Below are 25,375 nucleotides of genomic sequence, written 5' to 3' on the forward strand. Positions count from 1 at the left end.
GCAGGAGATCATCTAATGAATTTAAGAAAATAAAATAAAATCCAAATGTACAAAATACAAGTATATCTTAAAATTGATGTTTCATTATATAAGTTTTCTTTTAATTACAATAAAGGTTAAGATCTTTTTTTATTTTTACTGTGTTTCATTTTACATTCATTTTACTTAAAAAAAACATTGTGAAGGCTCTGAATTGTTGCAGCATTTGCTTGTTTTGGGGTTGTAAGCAGCGAATATTAACTATGTTAAAATTCATTACTTTCCATGTATTGATGATACAGGAAATATTACATTAAGAGAGAAAGTCTAGTGACAAAATAAATGAAAATAGAAATAAGTTGAAACTAAAAACGAAACGAATACATTTAATGTTATCATTTCCCTTCTTAAAAAGAAAACATGATGATTACAGAAGACTATATATAGGAGCTTAGTGTGACATTGGATTAAGATGTTGCTATATGCTAAAACGAAATTCCTGGAATACAAGCATTAGCTGTCTGTAAACCTCTCTTGAACATGCTATTTATTTGTAAATAAATGGAGTTAGATCTGTGAAAGTCAGGGGTGAAAATCCAAAAGAATTGACTGATGTGCTGCAAAGATTGGCAATTTTGAAATGAATTTATAACTAAGAAAATTTAAAAGGACCTTATCCTGATTGACACATTTAATGTGACTAGATCAAGAAGACAGCAAATACAGGTACAAAAATCAAGACGACCTTTTTCTAGTATAAAAAATTATAAAAAGATACCTACTTTTTTAAAGGGGCACTAGCTGTCAAATTCATGGTCATCAATCTGACTCAAATTCTCATATCTGATATATAACAATGTAAAACATTTACCCAAACTATCAAAAGTCTAAAATAAACAGTTTACAGAGCATGGGATCGATAACATGTAGATTCGTTTCGACGCCATCTAATTAACTATCGATTTGACCTCAGATGACCACATAAGTGATGTAAACATAAATAAAGATATGAATAGATTAGGTCAACACGTGCAATTGGATTTTTATAGGTCTGTTTGATTTTATTTTATAGATTAAAAATATATGTTTCTCATTGTTTTTACCAGTATTAGAATGATTTTATGTGGATCGAATTAGTTATCAAATGATTAACTCTTGTTTCACTTTCATTGTTGACATTCTTTTTCTTTAAATAACCAGTACACGTACAAAGCATGCGTTCTCGATCTCTAGCTAGGGGGTTAAATTGAAGTTCACATGAATACTGATTTAATGAGGTCGAGTTATTCACTCGCAAGTGAATAATTAATTATGAATGTTTCTTGGCTTAATTTGACAAAATTGAACCCTTTTGGTTGCTAAAAGCAAATTATTATTTCACTATGTCACTTTCATTATTGATTGAACCAAAAAAATCTTACTTTAGATTTTTCATATACCTCGTAGCTAGTGCCCCTTTAAGAATATGAATCTTTAAGTTTTTAACTAATGCACAGACAAACTTTTACAGGTTATTTTCATGGAAGGACAATATTTCCATATTGAATTTGCATGTGAAAAGAAAATCTGAATTATAAAGCAGAAATATTCAAAATGAAGAATTCGACCTGATAATATGGAGGAATTCATCCGATGACTCCTTATAGGAGTAATTGCCCTTTATAGACAATTTTTATCATTTTCATTATCAGCAAGGGAAGATGTACTAACAAGTCAAATTTTGCTGATATAGTAAGTAGACTGGCACTCTTTATAGGAGCGGTTGCTGTTAAATGAGTTATTTTATTGACCTGCTTTTGTGTTTTGAGCAAAAACTAAAAAAGATAAAGAGAAACTGAATAGACTGAATGATCAGCGATATAAGATTAACAATTTTTTTTTATAAACTTTTACTTTTGTCGACAATTTTGAATATTGACCTAGACCAAGATGAGTGACACAGGCTCTTTAGGGCCCCTAGTTTTAAATTACCATAGGTAGTGATCTTACTTATGAGGAATCAAAAACATAGAATAGGTTGAAAAATAGATACATTACAATAAAGGAACTATAGCCATTTGATAATTGTAGGATGTGAAATGTAGCAGGAACTGGATGTGGCCAGCCAAGTTACCAGGTGAAGGGGCAGCATTACTGGATGCCTGTACAGCCATGTGTGATGTCATGAAGAAACTTGGTATAGCTGTTGACGGAGGCAAAGATTCACTCAGTATGGCTGCCAGGGTGGGGGATGAAACTGTTAAAGCACCTGGTTGGTAAATTAAAAATAAATCTTTAGAATCTTAATTCTTTATCAAAACCAAAAAAACTAAATTTTGTGCAAACATAAAGTAACTGTTGTAATCATATACTTATTTGAATATTTGGGTTGTAATGCTAGTGGGATTTTACATTTATCTAAAATGAATTAATTGCATCATTTGAAATGTTTTGTATATTTGGGTTACAACACTAGTGTTTGTTTTACATATATCTAAAATGAATTAATTGCAGCATTAGAAGTATTATGTATATTTACAGGTACTTTGGTGATATCAGTGTATGCAGGATGTCCAGATATAACAGCCACTGTTACGCCAGATCTCAAATGTCCAGATGGTCAAGGTTAGTTTTCATAGTTTGAAAAACTAAAAATCCTTCAAATATTGTTTCATTTCAGTTTCAAGTAGGTTCTACCAATCTTTCTATGCTTTAAACTAGTCCCCTTACAAAAATTTAGATGAAATATATTGCCATGATGGCATTAAAATACCAAATACTATGATGGAAGGATAACGATTGGAATCAAACTTATTGAAAACTACATTCCTTTCCTGCTCATATTATTTAATGAAAACCTTTGTATTCTCAGTCATGTATCACATTATAAAATTTATATTCAAGGTTCATTATCCATAATGACATACTATGATATGCATGATGATAGAAAATATTTAGAAATTAAAAATCCATGATGAAGCAGTTAGCAGGAAAAACACAAGATTCTTAATGTTTAGTGTATATAAAAAAGAAGATGTGGTATGATTGCCAATGAGACAACTCTCTACAAGAGACCAAAATGACACAGAAATTAAAAACTATAGGTCACCTTATGGCCTTCAAAAATGAGCAAAGCCCATACCACATAGTCTGTTATAAAAGTCCCAGAAAGGACAATGTAAAACAATTCAAACGAGAAAACAAACGGCCTTATTTATATACAAAATGTATATGTAGTATGCTTTGGTTCAGCAGGATTTCCGTTTACATATTATACAAGCAGTGTTTGAATGTAAATCAAGGAAGTGCTTCTTGTTCTGCAGCTCAAATGATTTTTGGCCTTAAGGTCAAATTTTGTTATGAATATATATTTATTGTAGGGAGTTTACTGTACATAGACTTGAGTTGTGGTAAACATAGGTTAGGAGGATCTTCCTTAGCTCATTGTTATGGTCAGTTAGGTAACATCTCACCAGACCTAGATGACCCGGATATGTTTGTTAGTGCCTTCAATCTCACACAGAAACTTATCAAAGGTAGGTCATACCTGTCAACCTGTGACGATGAAAATGCAGGTCATGACCTGCATTGAAGAATCAAATCTCAGGTCATAACGCGTACGAACTTTTTCGAGCTGGATTTCAGTATTTATGGTACATTTTCTTATAATGTATATCAAAGATACCAAAACATCAATGCATGTTCACTTGGTTAAGTCATTTTAAATCTTATTTATTATTATTTCACTTTTAAGATTTATGTAAACTTGTGTATCACAGTCTTATGTCCTTTAATTTTGGTCATCATCTAAAATTTATTTTTCAAATGTATTTTTTTTAAATGAGACTACTAGCCTTTAAACATAATATGTAGAGGTATTACATGTATGAACATTCATCTCTAAATTGACAAGGAAATTAGACTATGATAAAATATAGTAATACAGTTAAAGAAAGTATAAATGTAAAAAATAATTTTCAACTTTTTTTTAAAAATTGTATAAAGGTATAAAAATAATGAAAAGTTATTTTTCAATATGTATTTGAATTTCATATTATTATGATTTAATCTTTTTCACCCATAAAACGTAAATATAAGGAATAATTTTGAATGGTGACAAATAAGGGGAAGTAACTCTTAGTTGAAATATCTTTGTAAAACAGCACCTGTAAAACAACAGGGCAATTTATTTACGACTTAAAGCTAAGGTAATTGGTGTTAATCAACAGTGTGTTTGACACCAAAGCTGTCAAGTGAAGCCATGCACTTAATGGGTCACTTAATTTGACAGTTTACATAGCTAGATGAACTGCATGTTCATGGAAGAATTACGAATTTGCCGGTATTTCAAAGGAATATTACTTATGAAAATCAATTTCAAGGCTAAGAAATACGGGTGAAATCGGGTCATTTTCGGAATTTCCGGGTTATTTCAATGACCCGGCGGGTGATCCGGGTGATCCCTCAGAATTGTGAAAATCTCGGGTCACACCCGCAGAATCCGGGTCAGATGACAGGTATGGTAGGTTTATAAACAGAACATACATATGTATGTATAGTAAAATTTCAAAAAGGAAACAGGGAATATGTCAAATAGGGACCAATTTGACCAAAAAGCAGATAACAGCAAAGGTCAGCAAGGGGCCTTTAACGCAGAAAGAAAATCACGCACAACTTGAGGTGGTCCTCAGCTGGCCCCTGAATAAAATTGTGAAAATGGACGTCGAACTCAAAAACATTTATCATACATAAATACATGTTATTCTTTTGAAAATAAAAAAAGTAGGTTTTGACTTACATTAAAGTAATAGAATGTTATGTTCTCTAGCTTCTTTCACCTTGGTTCCTAACATATAGCAAAATATGGAAGACATTTTGAACTCCCTTATTACATAGTTTTTGGTTGTATTGCAGGTAATATTTTATAAATGGAAAATCATTTACAAAATTACTACATACTGTGCAAGATCTACATGAGTAATTCATGTCGTTAGCTCCCTGTAGTAGTGAATTGCTCTTTATGGCCCCTTCAAGAACAATTTGACCAAACTACATAAGAGGTTGTTATGAAATTAAATAATATCATTATTTGAAAAGGTGCAAAGACCAAAACTGTATTAGTCAGGAATATAATTGTTAACCACTTAGACCATTCCATTTCAGACAGGAAGTTGGTTTCTGGTCATGATATAAGTGATGGAGGATTAATAACATGTATTTTAGAGATGTCCTTTGCTGGTAACTGTGGATTAGACATTGACATTTCTTGTGATTCAGGTATGATATATTTTACATTGATATTTCTTATGATTAAAGTAGGATGGAGCTTACATGTAATATTGGGAGATATATTAGCAAATGTGTAAAGATTCTGGTAAGACAAGTTTGCATTACTGATATAAATGTGGAAGGTCAGTATTACCATTTAGCATTATTAAAAAGTAGCTGATGTATGTTGAATTGCAATGGCTCCTCGTTTTGTAGTGCCTTCTTGTCCTTCTTTTTGTAAAGTAAAAGGAATGCCAACCATGTTTAGGGGTTCCTGTCACTTCATAGTTTTTGACTAATAGCAGCAATGTACAAGGAAATCAATGTGTGAGTGAACTCATTAATGTCAGTTAAATTCAGGGATACAAGATGCAATCAGCATTGCTTCTTCAGAAATATTCATAAAATGAAGTTTTTCATTCTAAAATATATATGAAACTATACCTTTCCAATGATGAAGTGGCCAAGAAATACCAACAGCTTTTAAATAAGATCTTCTACACAATAAATTAATGAATGTTTCTAATGCTTTATATTTGATGGGTTTAATCTGGGACTTTTATAAAAGTTAGTATAATAGTCCCAAGTTTTATATGAAGATGAAATTTGTAACAAATAAGCACAGATGGCATTTTCCATTTTTTTTTCATTTTCTTAAAAAATATAACTTTTTTATGATGGTTTCTATAAGATTAAATAATTAAATTCAATAAAAAGCAGTATTAGGTTATAAAAGGTATTGAAAAACATGCATTTTATAGGTTTTCTATATATTAACATAAGCACGCACACATCTTAGTTCCTTGAAACCATACATTTTATTTGTATATAAGCTTGAATGAATTTTCAAGAAAATAAAATCATAAATCCATGAAATTCTAAAGATTTATTGTAAAATAACTGGTTTCTGCCACCTTAAGCCTAAACATGATTTTAACATATCACAAAATGTGCCTTTTTAAGAGTTCTACAGGTGTGTGGTAATATATTTCTTTTATTCACAGTCAATGTATAGGTCTGTTTGCAAGCAAATAGTTTTTACATGGATTTTAAGAATTATCAAATATCAAGACAGATAACTCTGTATCCCAATACAAACAATGACATTCAATTGATTAGTTTTAAAATGATTATGTTCACCAAACAATGATTTTATATCATAAATTATATAGAAATAGCAATTACAAAGAGAGAAAAAAGTAAAATAAGCCTCAGCATAGTACAAGAAAAAGCTGATTATACTGTATATTATCTGTTATAATGATTTATTTCATATGATATGGACATTTTCTTATTTATTTACTTTTTAACTATGAATATATGAATTCTTCTTTTTTTATAGGTCTACTACATAGTTGATACTGTAGGACAGACTATAGAAATAAGAAAACTGGTCTCTCTCATCAGCAATAGTGTGGCAATTCTAAAATTTCAACATGCGGCCTACACAGCTAGCTCATTTGGAGAAGAGATATGAGACTGATTGCGAATAAATGTACACTTAGTTTAGTGCATCATGGATCTACAAAGTGAAACATATGTACCAAAAATATTAGTTTATTCATAACTAAGCCTTTTTCAGCACTGCAGTCAACAGAACAATGATAGTGACAAGAATTGAGACTATTTAATACCTCAAACAATGGGAAAATACTTCTTGAGATCAGTTGTAAGTGGTTTTATATCATGCATGAAACAATAAACTTAAGTAGTTTTAAAAACTGTTGGATAATTCATACACTGTACCAGACAACTCACACAATAAAATTTATTAAATATGAACACAATCATTTTTTTCTAATTTTTTTGCATTCAAAGCAGTGAGACGGCAAAAGACGCAAATAATGCTTTAATAAATTTGGTCTTACAAAGCCTATTAATGTTTTCTTTTGTGCTGTAACCATATAAAATGCATGTATTTTTAATGGTAAAGGACTATAGAACTCAATCAGACTAAAAAAATGGAATTATATTGTTTTCAATGAGTGGTTAAAGGTGGCAGGTACCAGTTTTGGTGTACCAGAACATGTGTCCCACGCAGAAATTTTGTTATAGTTAAGTATTGAGGTATATAATTGCATCATGTGGACTGAAAAAATAAATGAATGTAAATTCTAGGCTATTGTACTACACAAGTAAGTAGTTGCATACACAGGTTGGGGATTTCCTTCACATATAGGTCCAATCAGATGTCAAAATTGTGGTCTCCTCACTTGACGGCATCCAATCACAGTGTGGGAAAAATTCAGTTTTATGTAAACAAAAATATCTTGAGATTTTGATGGTAAGGATAGGTTCGGACAAGGCTCTAATTCACTGAATATCCTTTCTCTCTTGAATTTTGGCTAAAATTCTTGTCGGCTTTTAGCAGGATTTTGCAGGTGAGGATTAGATTGGTATCAGAGCATCACATTTTTTGCCTTATTTGCAATGCATTTATAAATTTTTAAATTTCCATGCTGGACAGACACCCAAATTGATAGGTTTTCTATATATTAACATAAGCACGCACACATCTTAGTTCCTTGAAACCATACATTTTATTTGTATATAAGCTTGAATGAATTTTCAAGAAAATAAAATCATAAATCCATGAAATTCTAAAGATTTATTGTAAAATAACTGGTTTCTGCCACCTTATGTAAGATTTACATGTATGCCATTTCGTACTCAGGGATGATTCACATACATGTCATTTCGTACCTAATGGAAGATTTATATATGTTTCATTGTTGTGCAATTCGTACATCATGGAAAATTCATATGTATGCAATTTTGTACCTCATGGAAGATTTATGTGTATAGCATTTCGTACCTCATGGAAGATTTATATGATAATTGTATGACAATTGTATGTCATTACATACCTCATGGAAGGTTTGAACTGATGAATGCTATTTCGTATCTGATACTGTTAATAACTATAAAAACAGTTGCATATAATTATTTCTTTGTTGGTTAATAATAAAACCTCATATTTCTAGAGTTTAACAATTAATTAAGGACAAATCCAGCAAACATACAAAGTGTATTTATAACTATTCAAGTTGTCAATTGCTGCTAAATCAAACCAATCATCGGTCTATATAAATTTTACGTCTTGATGCATAATTTTATTCATGTTATATTTAAAAAAAAATAAAAATCATGAAAAACTTAACAAAAATATGATTTGAAATAGTTAACATGCATTACGTCCATGCGGTACGAAATGGATATTATCGGGGGTACAAAATGGTAAATGTTAGGTACGAAAAGGCAAATGTGGGTACGAAATGGCAGAGGTACGAAATGTTTCAAAATCAATTAGATTCAGATAAGTTTAATTTTTAATTGTTAATAACTTTAGATGAACCAGACTGAGACATTATATTTACACTATATGTAAACATAATATGATCAAAACATGCATATAGGACATGACAAACTCAAAAAGCGAAACAAAGTACAGTATTTCAGATCCATATGTCTCGTACATACGTATGTATCATTGATTAACAATAATAGATATAATACACTACATACTTAGGACAATATAATACATACTCAACAAGTTGTATCTTTTACAGATTATTCGCCCTACATTATTAAGAAAATTCTAACACTTGTTTTTGGCTTTAAGATTATTTCGAAAACGAAGTGAGATAAGTATCGTATATTAATATCTGCAATCTGCATATTTTACTTCAATTCAAAACAATTAAGATGAAACTATCATGAATACAAATTCCCATGTGCCCTAGACAATAATAAGGGTGTTCACGTATTTAATCAGCCAAATATGTATTGACTCAATATATCTAACTTTATTTTTAGTTTGTTTTAAAAACAACTACCTTGAGCAGACCAATATAAATCACTATAAGAGATAAGAATTTAAGATAAGATAAGAATTTTATTAATCTAATCAAGAACCCATAAAGGGCATCATTTTACAACACAATATGATTGGAAAAAGCAAAACAGAAAACTAATACCATACTATAACATTATGGACAGAATCAGAGCCTAACACAACATGTGTTTTATATAACTATTATATCAAATCTTGTAACAATAAAATATTATATTATTTCATATATTTTGTTTACATCTGGATCTTATTTCTAAACATTTAATAATGTAATTTCCTAGGCACATGAGAGTTGGTAAATGCTCATTTGTGAACAGCCCGAAATATTTCTTATCATTAGGTAGTTGTTTAAGATTAGTACAAAAAGTGATAACTTTATCAAATAATAATTTCCTCTGTTCATCATATAATGGGACAATTTACTGTAAAATGGGTCTCATCTTCAATAGAATTTGATCCATGTGATAAGCAGTGATGACATAGACGTTGAGTTCTCTCTATGTATTTTTTACTATATCTATCTTTCTCAATTCTAAGATCATGAACACTTATTCTCATTTTACATATACCTACATACCTTAATAAAAACAATTCAATGGAACTGATAAAAAGTGATATACAGAATTACACATTGCGACGTTGATCGGTGATATAACTAGTTAAATGTAAATATAAGGATTACACTCCTCTACCTTGATCTGTGATATAACTAGTTAAATGTAAATATCAGGATTACACTCCTAGCTCTACCTTGGTCGGTGATATAAGTAGCTAAATGTAAATATCAGGATTACACTCCTCTCCCTTGATCGGTATGCCATATCCTACTTGTTTATTGTATTTTTAAATTGTATTTAATCTCTATTTATTATCATAATTGAATATATATTGTTTATTTTTAATGTAATTATTATTGTATTAAGAGAGCCTTATTGAAAATTGGTGTAATCAAAATGAGTTACTCTCTCTAAATAAAGATATTATTATTTTTATTATTATTATAGATACTAGAACACACCCTCGAAATCGCGGGCAATCAGAGCGTGGTTGGAAGTATGTAAAGTGTTGTAGGAAGTATTTTGCAAAAGATTTAATGGCTGGAGAATTTCAGGAAAAATATCAAAAGTCATAGGACTAAGGTACTTGGGGACAGGAAAATGCTTTTTTTTTTATCCCTCCTTTATTTCCCAAATTCCCATTTTTTGTTTTCTATTAATTTCAATATGAACATACATTTAGTATATTAAGAACATTCAAGTCAGGAGCCTGTGATTCAGTGGTTGTCGTTTATTTATGTCTTACCTATTTTTTTTCGTTCATTTTTTTTTGTACATAAATAAGCTAGGCCGTTAGTTTTCTCGTTTGAATTGTTTTACATTGCATTTCGGGGCCTTTTATAGCTGACTTTGCGGTATGGGCTTTTCTCATTGTTGAAGGCCGTACGGTGACCTATAGTTGTTAATTTTGTCTTACATATTTTTTTCGTTCATGTTTTTGTACATAAATAAGCTAGGCCGTTAGTTTTCTCGTTTGAATTGTTTTACATTGCATTTCGGGGCCTTTTATAGCTGACTTTGCGGTATGGGCTTTGCTCATTGTTGAAGGCCGTACGGTGACCTATAGTTGTTAATTTCTGTGTCATTTTGGTTTCTTGTGGAGAGTTGTTTCATTGGCAATCATACCACACCTTCTTTTTTTGTTTTGTTATAATGAATTTTTGTAAAGGATTTAATTGATGGAGAATTCCAGAAAAGGTATCAAAAGTCAGGTGCTTTGGGACAGGACAATTGTTTTCCTAGCCCTGCTCTTCCTTTATTTTTCAAAAATTCCTATATTTTTTTTATTTCTATTAACATTAATAACACATGCACACTTTTAGCGCTGAACATTCATTACTATAAATAAAGTGTATTTGCTTTTTACTTTCAATTCTCAGGTTACTTATCGATCCATGGCGGTCATTTCTATATTATACAGACTCTCTCTCTCTTTAGTTTACTCTGTGACCGCCGTGGATAGTAAACTTGAAAAAGATTGCAGATAGAAAATACAATTTATTCGTAGTATATGTATGTTCAAAGTATACAGAAAAACGCAAACCGGAAGTCTAATATGACTGAAAATTTCGCCCAATGACGGAATCAATATCCGGATGCGTTTTTTCTTGTTTTTCTCCCAAAATAACTCAATCTGAACAATCATAAAAATGGATGACAAATGCGACTATGCACTGTACCTATATGACATAGAGGCATGATGATTACTTTATTGTGGAAAGAAGAGAAGCGACACACAAAATGAGGTCTTCTCGTTTAATAGTATAGATACTTTGTGAAAAATGGATATCAGAATTACACTGTGCTACCTTGATGGATGATAGATATACCTTGTGAAATATGGATATCAGGATAGCACACTGCTACATGTACCTTGATTGGTGATATATCAATAAAATTTGGATATCATTATTCAGGATTACACTCTGCTAGCTTGATCGGAGGTATACATGTACCTAGTAAAATATGGATATCAGGACTACGCTGAGCCTGTGCTAGCTTGATCGGTGACATAACTGGCAAATAAAGGCAAAATTAGTATACCGCTGTTCAAAAGTCCTAAATCTATTGAGAGAAAGTCAGATATCAAAACAGGATTACACTCTGCTAGCTTGGTGGGTGAGCTACTTTGTGAAATATGAATATCAGAATTACCATTGCTACCATGATAAGAAGTTAACCTATTTAAATAAAAATAACAGATTTAAAAACTGATATCTTGATCTGTGGTAAATCTAGTAAAATACTTATATTAAGATACATACTGCTACTTATTTTCATATGAACCTATATATCCTTTCATATAAATCTGTTGATTGTATGCTTATCAAAACTTTAGATTATAATATTATGCTATAATTTTTTTTTATTCATTCTAATATTACACTAGCTGCTCAGCAAATTTTAGATTCAGAAGACATTAATGTTTAAGTACAACTTTATTATCAAGACCAAGTTGATGCCTCTGTCAAACTAATGATTTATTGGATTATGAAAATGTAACTGAGTTAGGTTGGCATACTATGTACTCTGCATATCTTAAATTACTAAAACAATAATAAAATTCAACTACTTAACACTTGTGGTAATTGTAATCCCAACAATACTCACATTACACACGCTTTTAGTGTATGCACTAACAGCCTTCATAATATAAACATTTCAGCTCAAAGTCATAGGAGTCAGTCGTATATTCAACTAGAAAATGAAACAAATTTGAAAAAAAACACACTTTCTTCCAATCAATTTTTGTGGTACTTTGTGATATATGAATAGTCTCAGATAGACATAGTGTCAGTTAACTGCTAGTAGTCTGTTGTTATTTATGTATTATTGTCATTTTGTTTATTTTCTTTTGTTACATCTTCTGACATCGGACTCGGACTTCTCTTGAACTGAATTTTAATGTGCGTATTGTTATGCGTTTACTTTTCTACATTGGCTAGAGGTATAGGGTGAGGGTTGAGATCTCATAAACATGTTTAACCCCGCCGCAATTTTGCGCCTGTCCCAAGTCAGGAGCCTCTGGCCTTTGTTAGTCTTGTATGATTTTTAATTTTAGTTTCTTGTGTATAATTCGGAGTTTAGTATGACGTCCATTATCACTGAACTAGTATACATATTTTTAAGGGGCCAGCTGAAGGACGCCTCCGGGTGCGGGAAAATCTCGCTACATTGAAGACCCGTTGGTGGCCTCCGGCTGTTGTCTGCTCTATGGTCGAGTTGTTGTCGCTTTGACACATTCTCCATTTCCTTTCTCAATTTTATGGTGTGTATATCGTTGAATTTACTTAATCAGCAGAATTCATCAGAATGTTCAGTTTAATGATTTCTCAGACTGTTTAATTTAGGAAGGAATTTACATCGATGTTATAAATTGAGGTTTTAGTGAGATGAGCAAGGTGTACGAACAAATAGGCATATGATTTTTGCATATATGTATCTCATGCAAAATTTGGTTACATCAAAAAAAAAATAGACATTGTTTCCTACCACTTGATTTGATACACTTATGATGATAATATGTTGTTGAAGCAATACTTGTAATAAGGAGTTATCAAATTCTTGTTCATCCATGTGACCAAAATTCTCTTATTTAAGCTATAACATTCTAAAAGGTATATCTAAATTACACAAAATCCCAAAGAATAATCAACAACGCATGGACATGTTATAATGTATCAGACTTTCGTATATATTTTAGACAAGCGCAATTAATTAACTTATCCGTCGAGATGACCTCTAAAGACTTCCAGAAATCATATACCTGACTAAAACATAAGTAGGAAAACAATGAACAGGTATATGTACATGTATGTAGTATGATATTTTAAACAAATGTCAGATTTCTAGTCAATGCACATGTACATGTTTGTAGTTTGATTTTTTAAAAACAAATCTCAGATGCATTAAGTATAAGAAGACAGTATGTTTTGTAGGTCTGAACCATACATATCTGCTACTCCAAATAAATAACCCTTCTATATATCGATTTTCATCTTTGATTTTTTTAAACGGGAAGTGACGGATGACGGTTCCGGAAATAATCTACTATTTATATATTTGTATATTCGAATCTCACGAATCAGTTAGGAATAAAGAAATCAAGATAAAAACTAAAGCATTTACTCCAAGTGAAACGAGTCCGGATACGTAGACAAAGTAAGTGTATCTAGCTCTGCATGCAGGCCCACTATTCCATTAAAACTCAGTCAAATGGTCACAGTCCGGAATAGTACATATTAAGTAAACTTACAATAAGGCGACTATTCTTGTATCTTAATCAAGACCACAACATGTTACCGGGAAGTTTCTGTGTATTTTTCCAGAGAAACATTGTATTTGTCAACCGATTCTTAACTTAGATCGAAAAACTTATATTGTGTCGATTTCTGTCGGTTTTTTCCCCCATTACTCTCATTAGAACATCAATTTTGAAATAAAAGGGTAATTTTGGTCTGAACAGGTCTTAGACAACTGAACAATGAAGAATCAGTTCATACATAGCTTGCCGTCAATTGTGATCTGTTTTATTTATTTTCAGATGTTACTTAACCATACAAATGTTATGCGTTTTAGTTTCTTGTGTACAGTTTGGAGTTAAGTATGGCGTTCATTATCACTGAACTCGTATATATTTTTTTAGGGGCCAGCTGAAGGACGCCTCCGGGTGCTGGAATTTCTCGCTACATTGAAACCTGTTGGTGACCTGCTGCTGTTGTCTTTTCCATGGTCGGGTTGTTGTCTCTTTGACACATTCCCCATTTCCATTCTCAATTTTAAATGAAGTTCTAAACATTCTAATGTGCAACTAAACAGTCTTGAATTTACAGTAATAATTTCTGTAAAATCGATAGAATTGTATCCAGATGTAACAATTGTATGCTAGACATGTTAAGATCAAAATGGATGTTAAAGACAGAATCATAGAGGAGTCCTTCTATTTTTAGACAATCATAAATCTCAAGGTCACTGTGTTATTCAAGATACGAGAAATTATCTGAAAAGTGGACAATAAACTCATCATAGATACCAAGCTTGAAATTGTGTACACCAGACGCATGTTGTGTCAACAAAAGACTAATCAGTAACGCTAATATGAAAAATGATGAAAAGGCCAAGTTCATTTATATTATCAAAACTGGATCAGTCATGTAAACAGACATAGAAGGTTTATAGGACAATATAAGCATACTAATTTTTATTTTCGGTTTAGATGCATGATTTTTTATTAGTTGTTATTGACTTTAAAGTAGCTGTTACTCTGTTTTATATCTGAACTTATTGTCTTTTTGTTGCTGGAAGATGTATGAGTACCCTACTACTTCTACGTTGTGTTATTGTCAGATGTATGTCTGTTTTGTATATTTTTTTTATTAGTTATTATTGACTTTAAAGCAGCTGTCACTCGTGTATCTGTGCTTATTGTCTTTTTGTTGTTGGGATGTATAAGTATACTACCACTTCTCCTCTGTGTTTTTGTTAGATGTATGTCTGGTTTTTTTTTATCTATCTGATGAGCAAAGCCATTTTCAACTGATTTTTACAGGTTTTTTTTCAAATGTGGTGTTACACTACTTCCGTAGGATAGGGGAGGGTTGGTGACCTCAAATTAGTTTAACCACGTCTCTTCCTATATCTTCTGTCCCTGTCTAGTGCCCATTATTGAGTGGTTGGTATTTGTTGCTGCGTAAATAATTTGTATTTCGTTTATTGTAATGTAGAGTGATCTAATTTTGTGCTTTAATACCGCTGGCCCATGTTAGATGTAGGTTTTGCGCCATCTAACCAATTTAACCACGCCGCATTTTGTATGTGTCTGTTCAAAGTCAGGCACCTGTAATTCAGTGGTTGTCTTTAGTTCTTGTAAATCCTATTTGTTTTTCGTTCATTTATTTGGCAGTTTTCTCCTTTAAATTTGTGTTACATTTGTCATTCCAGGGCCTTTTAAAGCTGACTTTGGGGTATGGGTTTTACCAATTGGCAATGGCCACAAGGTGAGCTATAGTGGTTTATTTCTGTATCAGTTGGAGTTATCTCATTGGCAATCATACTACATCTTCTTATTTTTATACACATTAATCTAACAAAGACACCAACAAATAAGAGGTAAAGCATTGAGGATAAAAAATCTGAAAACGTTTTAAATGCATACTTTGTCGCAAATCTTACATAATTTCGAGTTCACAGGCATAACCAATAGTTTGACGGTAAACTTAGATAATGCTGAAACAAAACAACACAAAAAGACATCTTATAGTTTGTATTAAAAATTTCTATTGAAAAAAGGAACACAGCTTTACAAATGTATAGTACATTATAAGAGCAGGCAAACATAAATAATCTTACATCTTAACATACACAATATGATATGTACCTTGGTTGAAGCATTCTTTTAATAACATTTTTTATAACTAAAAAAGACCAATTTTAACATAATGCAAGGATGTCTGTCATGGAACCTCTCAATGAAGAGTTCTTATGTTTACCTGTATGACACATCAGTCGATATGCAAATACTGTAAATAGCACAAATTATATAAAACAGTTCTTCAAAAGCCCCAATTATTCAAACATATATGCAACATATTTCAAAGAGTGAATATACAAATGTATCTCTTTCTTAGTATTCTTTAATTTGTTTTCTACATAATTAGGTCTTTCCACTTTTCTGTGGAAAGACCTATTGTTTTTCTTCTGATTATTTTTTTTTTTTTTTTTTTCTTCCGCCTAATTTTGTTCTTGCGATAAACATTTATTTCGCAATATGTCGCTTAGATATTTTGTATATGATATCGAACAGTTTATGCGCTTTTGAAATTTACCCTGCGTAAACAAATACTTTTCTTTGTAGGAGTTATCTCCCCAAACACTGTTTTCCTTGTTAGCGCATCTCCTTTGCAACCGTAAAAGATTATGACAAATTTATTTTACAAAATTGCTCGTTATATCCTTCGCATGATTTGTCCTATTTTGACCGAAGCGATATGACCGCTCCATATGAGAGTTATTTCCCCTTATGCATCTGATATAAGTGATATGAATTTCTATCTTATAAACCATAAGTGATAGAGATCTAGGATCTTTTGATTTGAGGTCCTTGGTCCCAAAAAATGAAAATTAGGTCAAGGTCAAAAGTCAAGGTCATATTTTAATATTTTGAATTTAGCTTATTTTCACTTATATCCAAAGACTGTATAAGATATCAACAAATTATTTTTACTAAATTGTTAGTTGCGACATGTCGTAAGATGTAAATTTTGATTGCAAGCGTACGTTGAATGTGAAAGGGAGTTTTCTCCCCTCTTGTATTAAAAAATACGCGTTTGGTGATATAACTCATTAACTAAATATAATTAAGACCTATGGTCTTTTGATTTGAGGTCCTTGGTTTATGACCTTGAAATTGATCTCAAGGTCATAGCTTAATTTGACGTTCTATATTTTGACCTTTGCTTTTATTCTATATGTATACATGATAAAGATATACAACTTTTAGAAAAAGGTATCAAGCCATTTAACCTTGAAAAAAAACAACCGGAAGTGACCTTTTGTAAACCGGAAGTAGCTATTTTTTGTACTTTATTAAGATAAAAGTATATAGAACCAGATATTTTTGGAATCGGTTTCAAGTAAATATTTAAATATAATCGGAAGTAACATTTTTCAAACCGGAAGTAACAAATTATTTCCCTTATTTAAAAAAAAATGTATGGAAACAATATATTTTTGGAATCAGCTTACTAGGAGCTATCATTTGACAATTGAAATGACATTTTAAACTTAGTTTCACAACTTTTCATATCAAAAAGGATGGAAAGACCTTCAATTGTTCTCTGAATTTTTTTTTTTTTTCTTCCGCCTAATTTTTTTCTTGCGATAAACATTTGTTTTGCAATATGTCGCTTAGATATTTGGTATATGATATCGAACAATTGATGTGCTTTTGAAATTTACCCTGCGTAACCGAAAACTTTTCTTTGTAGGAGTAATCTCCCCAAACACTGTTTTCCTTGTGAGCGCAACTCCTTCGCAAACGTAAAATATTATGACAAATTTATTTTACAAAATTGCTCGTTATATCCTTTGCATGATTTGTCCTATTTTGACCGAAGTGATATGAATGCTCCATACGAGAGTTATTTCCCCTTATTCATTTGATATAAGTGAATTGCATTTCTAACTGGTAAACCATAATTGATAGAGACCTAGGATCTTTTGATTTGAGGTCCTTGGTCCAAAAAAATGAAAATTAGGTCAAGGTCAAAGGTCAAGGTCATATTCTAATTTTTGAATATGGCTCATTTCCACTCATTTCCAAAAAACGTTTAAGATATCGACAAATTATTTTTTCTAAATCATTTGTTGTGACATGTCGTAACACTTAAATTTTGATTGCAAGGGTACGTTGAATGTGAAAGGGAGTTTTCTCCCCTTTGGTATTTAAAAATACGCGTATGGTGATATAACTCATTAACTAAACATAATTAAGACCTATGGTCTTTTGATTTGAGGTTCTTGGTTAATGACCTTGAAATTGATCACAAGGTCATAGCTTAATTTGACGTTCTAGATTTTGACCTTTGCTTTTACCCCATCTGTATACATAATAAAGTCATGAGACTTTTTGACAAACGGTATCAAACCATTTAAACTTAAAAAAACAACCGGAAGTGACCTTGTGTAAACCGGAAGTAGCTATTTATTGTACTTTATTACATAAAAGTATAAAAAAACAAGATATTTTTGGAATCAGTGTCAAGTAAATAGTCAAATATTATCGGAAATAGAGTTTTTCAAACCGGAAGTAAGAAATTATCTCCCTTATCTAAAAAAATATTGTTTAGAAACCATATATTTTTGGAATCAGCGTACAATAAGCTATCATTTGACGATTGAAATGATATTTTAAACCTATTTTTACACCTTTCATATTAAAATACATTGTTTTGGTGGAAAGACCTTCAATTGTTCTCTGAACAATTGGTTTTTAATTATCATCTTGATTTATTTATTTGATGAACAATTGTAATACGAGGAATATGAAGATATGTCTTTCAATTATTTAAAAATTTTGTTGAAATGAAATGTGTTATAGCTGTGAACTCCGACCATTTTTTTATTTCAGTTTTGCTCATGTGCTTTGTCAATATCTAACTTTGTTGACATATTTTTTTTTATTGACTGCTGTATCCCCATATTTAATATTTTTAACTATTATGCCTGTTTGTTTTGTTCACACATTGTTGTCAATTTTATAGAATGCCATGCGATTGTTTTACATCTTAAAGGTTTATCTAGTTATAAACCAGGTTTTATCTACATAATAAAGTGCATGTACTAAGTGAGGAATATGATAGTTGTATTCCATTCGTGTGATGTGTTTGAGCTTTACATATTGTCATTTGATTACGGATTTTCTGTTTCGAATTTTCCTTGGCCAAAATGTTGGAGTTCTGTATTTTGTTATTTTACTTTTTAATGGCAACAGTAGTTTACCGTTGTTCATTTCTGATTTATCGATTTTGAATAAACAAATAAAGGTTAAAAACAACAACTGATGGAATTGTATGAAACCCAAGGATGAGTGAGACCAGATGGGGTAACAATAAGCTTTGCCTAGTAAACATACATCACTCGCCATTCTTATACACACTCAGTCAAATTGTCACAACCTGTTTTAAATCTAAATATAAGACGATTTTACTCTATGAATCTAAGACCGCAAAAACATGTCGTGTGTGAGTTGTGAAACAAACAAATCGTATCGGTCTTCCAACTCGTGATAATGAACGTGTGCTGATTTTAATTCTTCTTGCAGGGTACTCTGTTAGAACTGATTGAAAATTGTAAACAATGATAATTGCCTGTTTCATTGGATATTTGTTGAATACTATCATTATATTACAGTCTGATGTTATTTGTTCTTTCCTCTCAACTGTGCTGTTGCAATTTTTGTTTCAGCAGCATTACTTTTAATTTTTGGTCTGATCAAATATATTTCAATTGTAATTAACCCTTTTACAATAATGTACCAAATTAAAATCCTTGTATCTTTTATTAGTTTTACAACCACTGCGCTAACGCCGCTACTGGCAAACGTTTCGTCCCAGAAGGTATTAATAGCTCAGTAGTCTGCACTTTTATTTAGACAAAAAAATGTCATTGATATGTACATTTGCTGTAAATTTACTGTTTAGAAAATGTTAAATTACTGTAAAAACTAACGTTTTACTACATTCCAGAGCATATATTTTCTCAGCCGAATATGGCACAATTTTTCTGATTTTTTTCTACATTTAATTATTCTTTTGAATTGTTTTCATAGCGTCAGGGAAAGAACAAATACAGGATGATTGTTAATTAGACAATACTATAATGGAATACAGGGAACTAATCCTACTTCATCAAATATTCTGCTCATTTACTGCTGTTCTTCAATTACCAGACTATTTTCAATATTGAACCAAACATATGAAACGAGAAGTAATATGATTGTCAATGATGGCAAATGAGACAACTTCTCTTTAATGACAAAAGAGTAAAAAGGTGAACAATGACGTGTAACCAAATGCATTATAACAGGTAGCGTCAGGGTAAATATTTCATCTGGTTACTTTAGCAAAATGTTTTATACGTACTATTTGGAATCTTTACTTCTCGTCTTATCCTCTTAAAGATGATGAAGACTGTTTATAAAGATTGCTTTTGGTAGTATTACTACTACCATGTCACACTTATCTAAATGCATATGGCTAGTTGTTGTTTCATGTTTATTCAATACTATAATGAAATATACCACAAATCAAATCTGAATATAGTTTTAAGTAAATAATAATGCAATCCAAACAAAAAAAAGAAAATATTGTTAAGATGTTCCTTCCCAGAAAAAAAAATTGATTGTAATTTAGTTCTAACAACCATTGATTGATTTATGTTGGATAAATGTTAGTATATATATCATTATATCAATAATATTCTTATTGATGACCACTTTTATTTGGCTTCATCAAAGGAATGAATATTTTTATTTCACAAACATCAACATTGATATTTTATCAGCAAATTACTAACTTAAGAATACAGCATTTCAACAGTTGCACAGACATTTTGTCTAACTTCTTTATCCAGTTTGTATCAAAAATATATTTCAGCAGTAATTTTTGTTTTATTGCGCATTCTTGGCAATCGGCAGTATTACATTGTCAACAATTATTTACCACTGGGATCTCTCTTTCAATACAATCAAAGATGCAAAATGCCCAATCCAGGCATTAACTGTAAGTGTTAGTTTCATCTATAATTGGAAGAAATGGGCAAAAACTTCGGCCGGTCGAATTGTGTGATGGTCTATTAAGAATTTGATTGGGTAACCCATCACTCCGGACCTAACCAGTAGTACTGTATACTATGGAGTATATATAGTAATCAAATCCTATTGATTTTACTTCCTTAGGTATTGAGGTTAGCTTGTCATTGCACTCATCTGATTGTATTGGACGTTTAAGGAATAATGTATGCTGATATGAATTTAATCACTGTTGGATTCAAATTTAAAGTAAAAATTTATTATAATAGCAATTTTTTTTAGTTAAAGGAAACCTTTATTTGAAGATTTGAGATTCAGGAACTATAACTCTGTTTTTACATGTATTAATAGAAAATTTAAAACTTCAAATTGTAAATTTAATATTCATTTTCAGAAGGTTACACAGTTAACAAAACCGATCTGATCTGTGGCCTTTAAATCTACACTTAAGAAAACGCATTTTTAAAAAGATAATAAAACATAAACAAAGGGTAATAAAGCAAAAACACACTATACATGCTATATACACACGATCACATATAATAGTATAGGTAGGCAAACGGTATTGACTTAAAACAAAAAGTATACTTCTTTGATTGTGTATAGTAAAATTGTTGCATTAAAACTAAGCTTGGCATATTGTTTGAAAAGCTAAAAGCATTAATACATTTACTTCTTTAAAGTCAAAATACAATGAATTCAACAGATGAAGGTTCGATAATATATAAATGTTTTTTGTTACCCCCGTTTAGTTTAAAATCGTTGAAAAAATATAATATTTTTGGAAGATGCTCTTAATGAGTAGTTATTAACAACTGAACAACTAGAATAAGATTATTCATATGCACTTCTATGATCTTATATACCATCACTGTCATACTATATCTAATTATATTATAAATTGTAATCTATTCGAACTTGTTAAACATGAAATATGAAACGATATCGAAACCTGCATTAAAATTATTCTTGCTGCCCTACTTTGTGACTTGCATCAATTGTCATTATAAGTTATTTATACGCATTTCCCCCACTCATGAATCATATTTGAAAGCAATAGTTCATATTTGAAAGTGTTTATATATATCCATTATATTAAATATAGTTTTGAGAACACTTACTAGAAGATATGGTTTGAGAACTAAAATGCTACAAAATAAAGGTAATATCGGGACTGCTAACTTTATCAAAATATAGAAGAAAGGAAATGAGATGAAACTATTTATAAACGTTTTCGACGATGTCAACCCTAACTCAAAAAATTGTTATCATAATCAAACGCTATAAATAGACAAGGACATTAACCCAAAAAATAATCTTCATATAAAAGGGTTAATTAAGGTAATCTGGATTTAAAAAAAAAATTCTCTCATCAAAATTCTGAAAAACAGCCAAATAAAATAAATTATTGGAATGTATAAGGAAAGATAACTGTTTGTCTTTTTAATTTTGAAGTATCTATAAATAGATTTGAATATTTTACACAACTTGTATTATTTATAAACTTACAAAGACCTTTAAACTTTAGACATGGGCATAGTTGTTCTTAATTACATTTTGTATAGATTACCATGAATACTTTGAAAAAAAACAGTACTTCATCCAGAAACAACTTTCGTTTTTCAACGGCACATTTCTATTATCTGTTAGAACATGTAGAATTAAAACTGGAATGGAAAAAAGTAAAATCACAAAAATACTGAACTCAGAGGAAAATCAATTTGAAAAGTCCATAATCACATGGCAAAATCAAAAAACAAAACGCATCAAAAACGAATGGACGAATTGCACTGAGTCTTTGATTAACTTTAAGTAAGCCTTACTTTTATGCGGTACTTAAAACAAGTGAGGGCTATTCAACATTGTTCTCGTTAAATATCTATATTGATGAGGTTAAACATCACTAAATTTGCCTAATACGGAACGAGGGTAGTTTCTTTTGGAAATAAAAAAGATTTATCATTTAAAGTTGTTTATCATAGATTTAACAGTGTTGGTGTCACAATTATAACATACATACCCGGCATCACATCTTTTTAACATTTCCAGATTGTATATATTTTTTTTATGCTGATATGTGAGTTCGGTAACTACAAGATTTACAAGTGCAAATAAATAGAATAAAACAGATGGGTTCTTTTTACATCCGTTGTGTCCGTACGCACTGCTTGAAGTACAACAGGAATGTATCCTGGAAGGCTTCAAAGAACAGGTTGTGCATGTTAGTGATGGTGAATGGTATATAGCTGCACTTAACCTCATCTGTAAAGTCTTGGTCTTGAAATTATCTCTTTATGGATTATCTGGTTGAGTTTGTCCAATTTTAATCTGGTCTCCACACATATAATGGTATGTTTATTGGTTCTTCACCAGGTTGTCTTATAAAGCTAGTCTATCATTTTCAACCTTTATAATACCAGTTTGCCATCTAACGTTTTGCATGATGTTATCGCTTTCCCTAGTTCTCGGTTATGTGCAGATATTTCAAATCTGTCATCTCATCTTTTGACCATATTTAGGTATTTTAATTATCCGTTTATGCGGTTTTTTTTATATGAATCCCATACTGTAGCGGCATATTCCAGATGTAGACGCACTAACACTCGATGTTTAAGCCTGTATTGCAATATCTTGTGTGAAAATTCTTCAAGTTCCGACACTGAATCCTAGTCCTTCGGTTGGATTATTTTTTTTATGAATAATTCATAGGTAGTTTCCATCTTTGATCTGATGATAACTTAATTGTTGTATAATGGTACTGGTAAACCGTAATTTGTATCTGTCTCATCAGCCACAAGCCGTTTTGTTGACTATTGTGATATTGGCTTCTTTCGTTGCACAACTATTACTCGGTATTTACATGATTTTGAACTGGATTGGGCACAATGTCACGTCTTTTGACATTACTACTTTGCGAGTGTGACAATGATAATAACTTCCTTACAAATGTGGACCCCTTCCAATTTCTATGAACAGCTTATCTGATTCGAATCGCATCTTGGTGATAATATCAGGAGGTAGAAAGTTACAATCTTTAAAAGTGTTTGGTATGAAGTTTTAAGGTGTCCGTCTCAGCTGGGATTATGAGAACTTATTAAATATGCATGTCCTTTGTTTGTCAATTTTCTGTTGATAGTTCGGCTAGTTGGTGTATGCATTTGCAAACTAAAATCAGCCTTTCCGCCTGTCTTATAGTGGTTCTAGACATTAAATTTGTTTTAGGATTAAAGTCATATTTAATATATGGTTCGTCACTGTAGTTATATTGTAATAGATTTCGTTTTGAGAACACAAGTGTTCTATAAGTTTTGTTGTATATCTTATCGATATGATTTCCCAACGTAAATCGTTTCATATTCTCAATCCCCATTATTTGATTTATTTTGATAAAATCCTAGTTATATGCCTTCCAATGTGTACTTAAAGTATGTGGTATCCGTTTTGCAAAGTATGGTCATTATATTAAGTTAAACCCATGGGTCTATTTCATTTTGTAACTCTAGATCTACGCAGTACTTGTTGCTGTTTGTTTGTCAATAACACACACAGTCGTTTGCAAATAGCCTGATCTTCGATGTTACATAATTTGCTATGTCGTAAATGGGGAAAGAACATGATAAGCGCGAGACCTGTCCCTGGGGACCCAAGTTCAGATAAATCTCAAAACATACTCATGTTTACAACTACCCAATGCTACATATTATTCAGACATGAATCTTTCCTGTTTGATGCGACCGTCATATAAGTGAGATGTTTATCGCTACAAAACCAGGTTCAATCCACCATTTTCTACATTTGAAAATGCCTGTACCAAGTCAGGAATATGACAGTTGATGTCCATTAGTTTGATGTGTTTTATCATTGATTGTGCCATTTGATTAGAGACTTTCCGTTTTGAATTTTCCTCGGAATTCAGTAGTTTTGTGATTTTACTTTTTATAGTAAGCCATATTTGTAGAGAATGCAGTCAAGTTTGTGGTGTGGAACCGTGTCGAATGCGTTTTTTCTAATTTAGAAAAAAAGTGTATGCATGTTAACGGTTGTCGATGACTACTCGTAGTGGCATTTAATAGTTGGCTTTCGCAGCTTTGGTGTTTCCTGATAGCATATTGTCTGTTCTTGAGAATGTCATTCTTTTCGAAATTATGTATCAAATGTGAGCAAAATATATGTTGCAAATAAAGGCAACAGTAGTATATCGCTGTTCAAAAGAGAAAACAGATATGGGTTACAAACTTTATTCGTGGGAAACACGTCAACTTAAAGAGGAAAACAACGGAACAACAGAAACACTGAACTGCAACAAAACAAACGTAACATACATAGAAACGGTCTATTTGATAGCAACTGCCACATTCACGACTTGGTACAAAATTGGCATAAAATGATCTGTAATTTCTATAAATTATCTATACTTTTTCTTAAACAGTT

General features: G+C 31.2%; 1 protein-coding gene across 1 annotated transcript in view; it reads left to right on the plus strand.

Moving 5' to 3' along the window:
* Nucleotides 1-10,211, plus strand: part of LOC139483921 (phosphoribosylformylglycinamidine synthase-like) — a 35,322-nt gene extending 25,111 nt beyond the window's left edge. The window contains exons 4-8 of the mRNA XM_071267646.1: nucleotides 2,050-2,230; nucleotides 2,500-2,583; nucleotides 3,339-3,494; nucleotides 5,122-5,235; nucleotides 10,084-10,211. Of these exons, the coding sequence (XP_071123747.1) occupies nucleotides 2,050-2,230; nucleotides 2,500-2,583; nucleotides 3,339-3,494; nucleotides 5,122-5,235; nucleotides 10,084-10,211 (663 nt within the window). The remainder of the gene's footprint in view (nucleotides 1-2,049; nucleotides 2,231-2,499; nucleotides 2,584-3,338; nucleotides 3,495-5,121; nucleotides 5,236-10,083) is intronic.
* The last annotated feature ends 15,164 nt before the right edge of the window (nucleotides 10,212-25,375 follow it).

Source organism: Mytilus edulis, chromosome 8, assembly GCF_963676685.1.
Source record: "Mytilus edulis chromosome 8, xbMytEdul2.2, whole genome shotgun sequence".
Taxonomy (NCBI): Eukaryota; Metazoa; Mollusca; class Bivalvia; order Mytilida; family Mytilidae; genus Mytilus; species Mytilus edulis.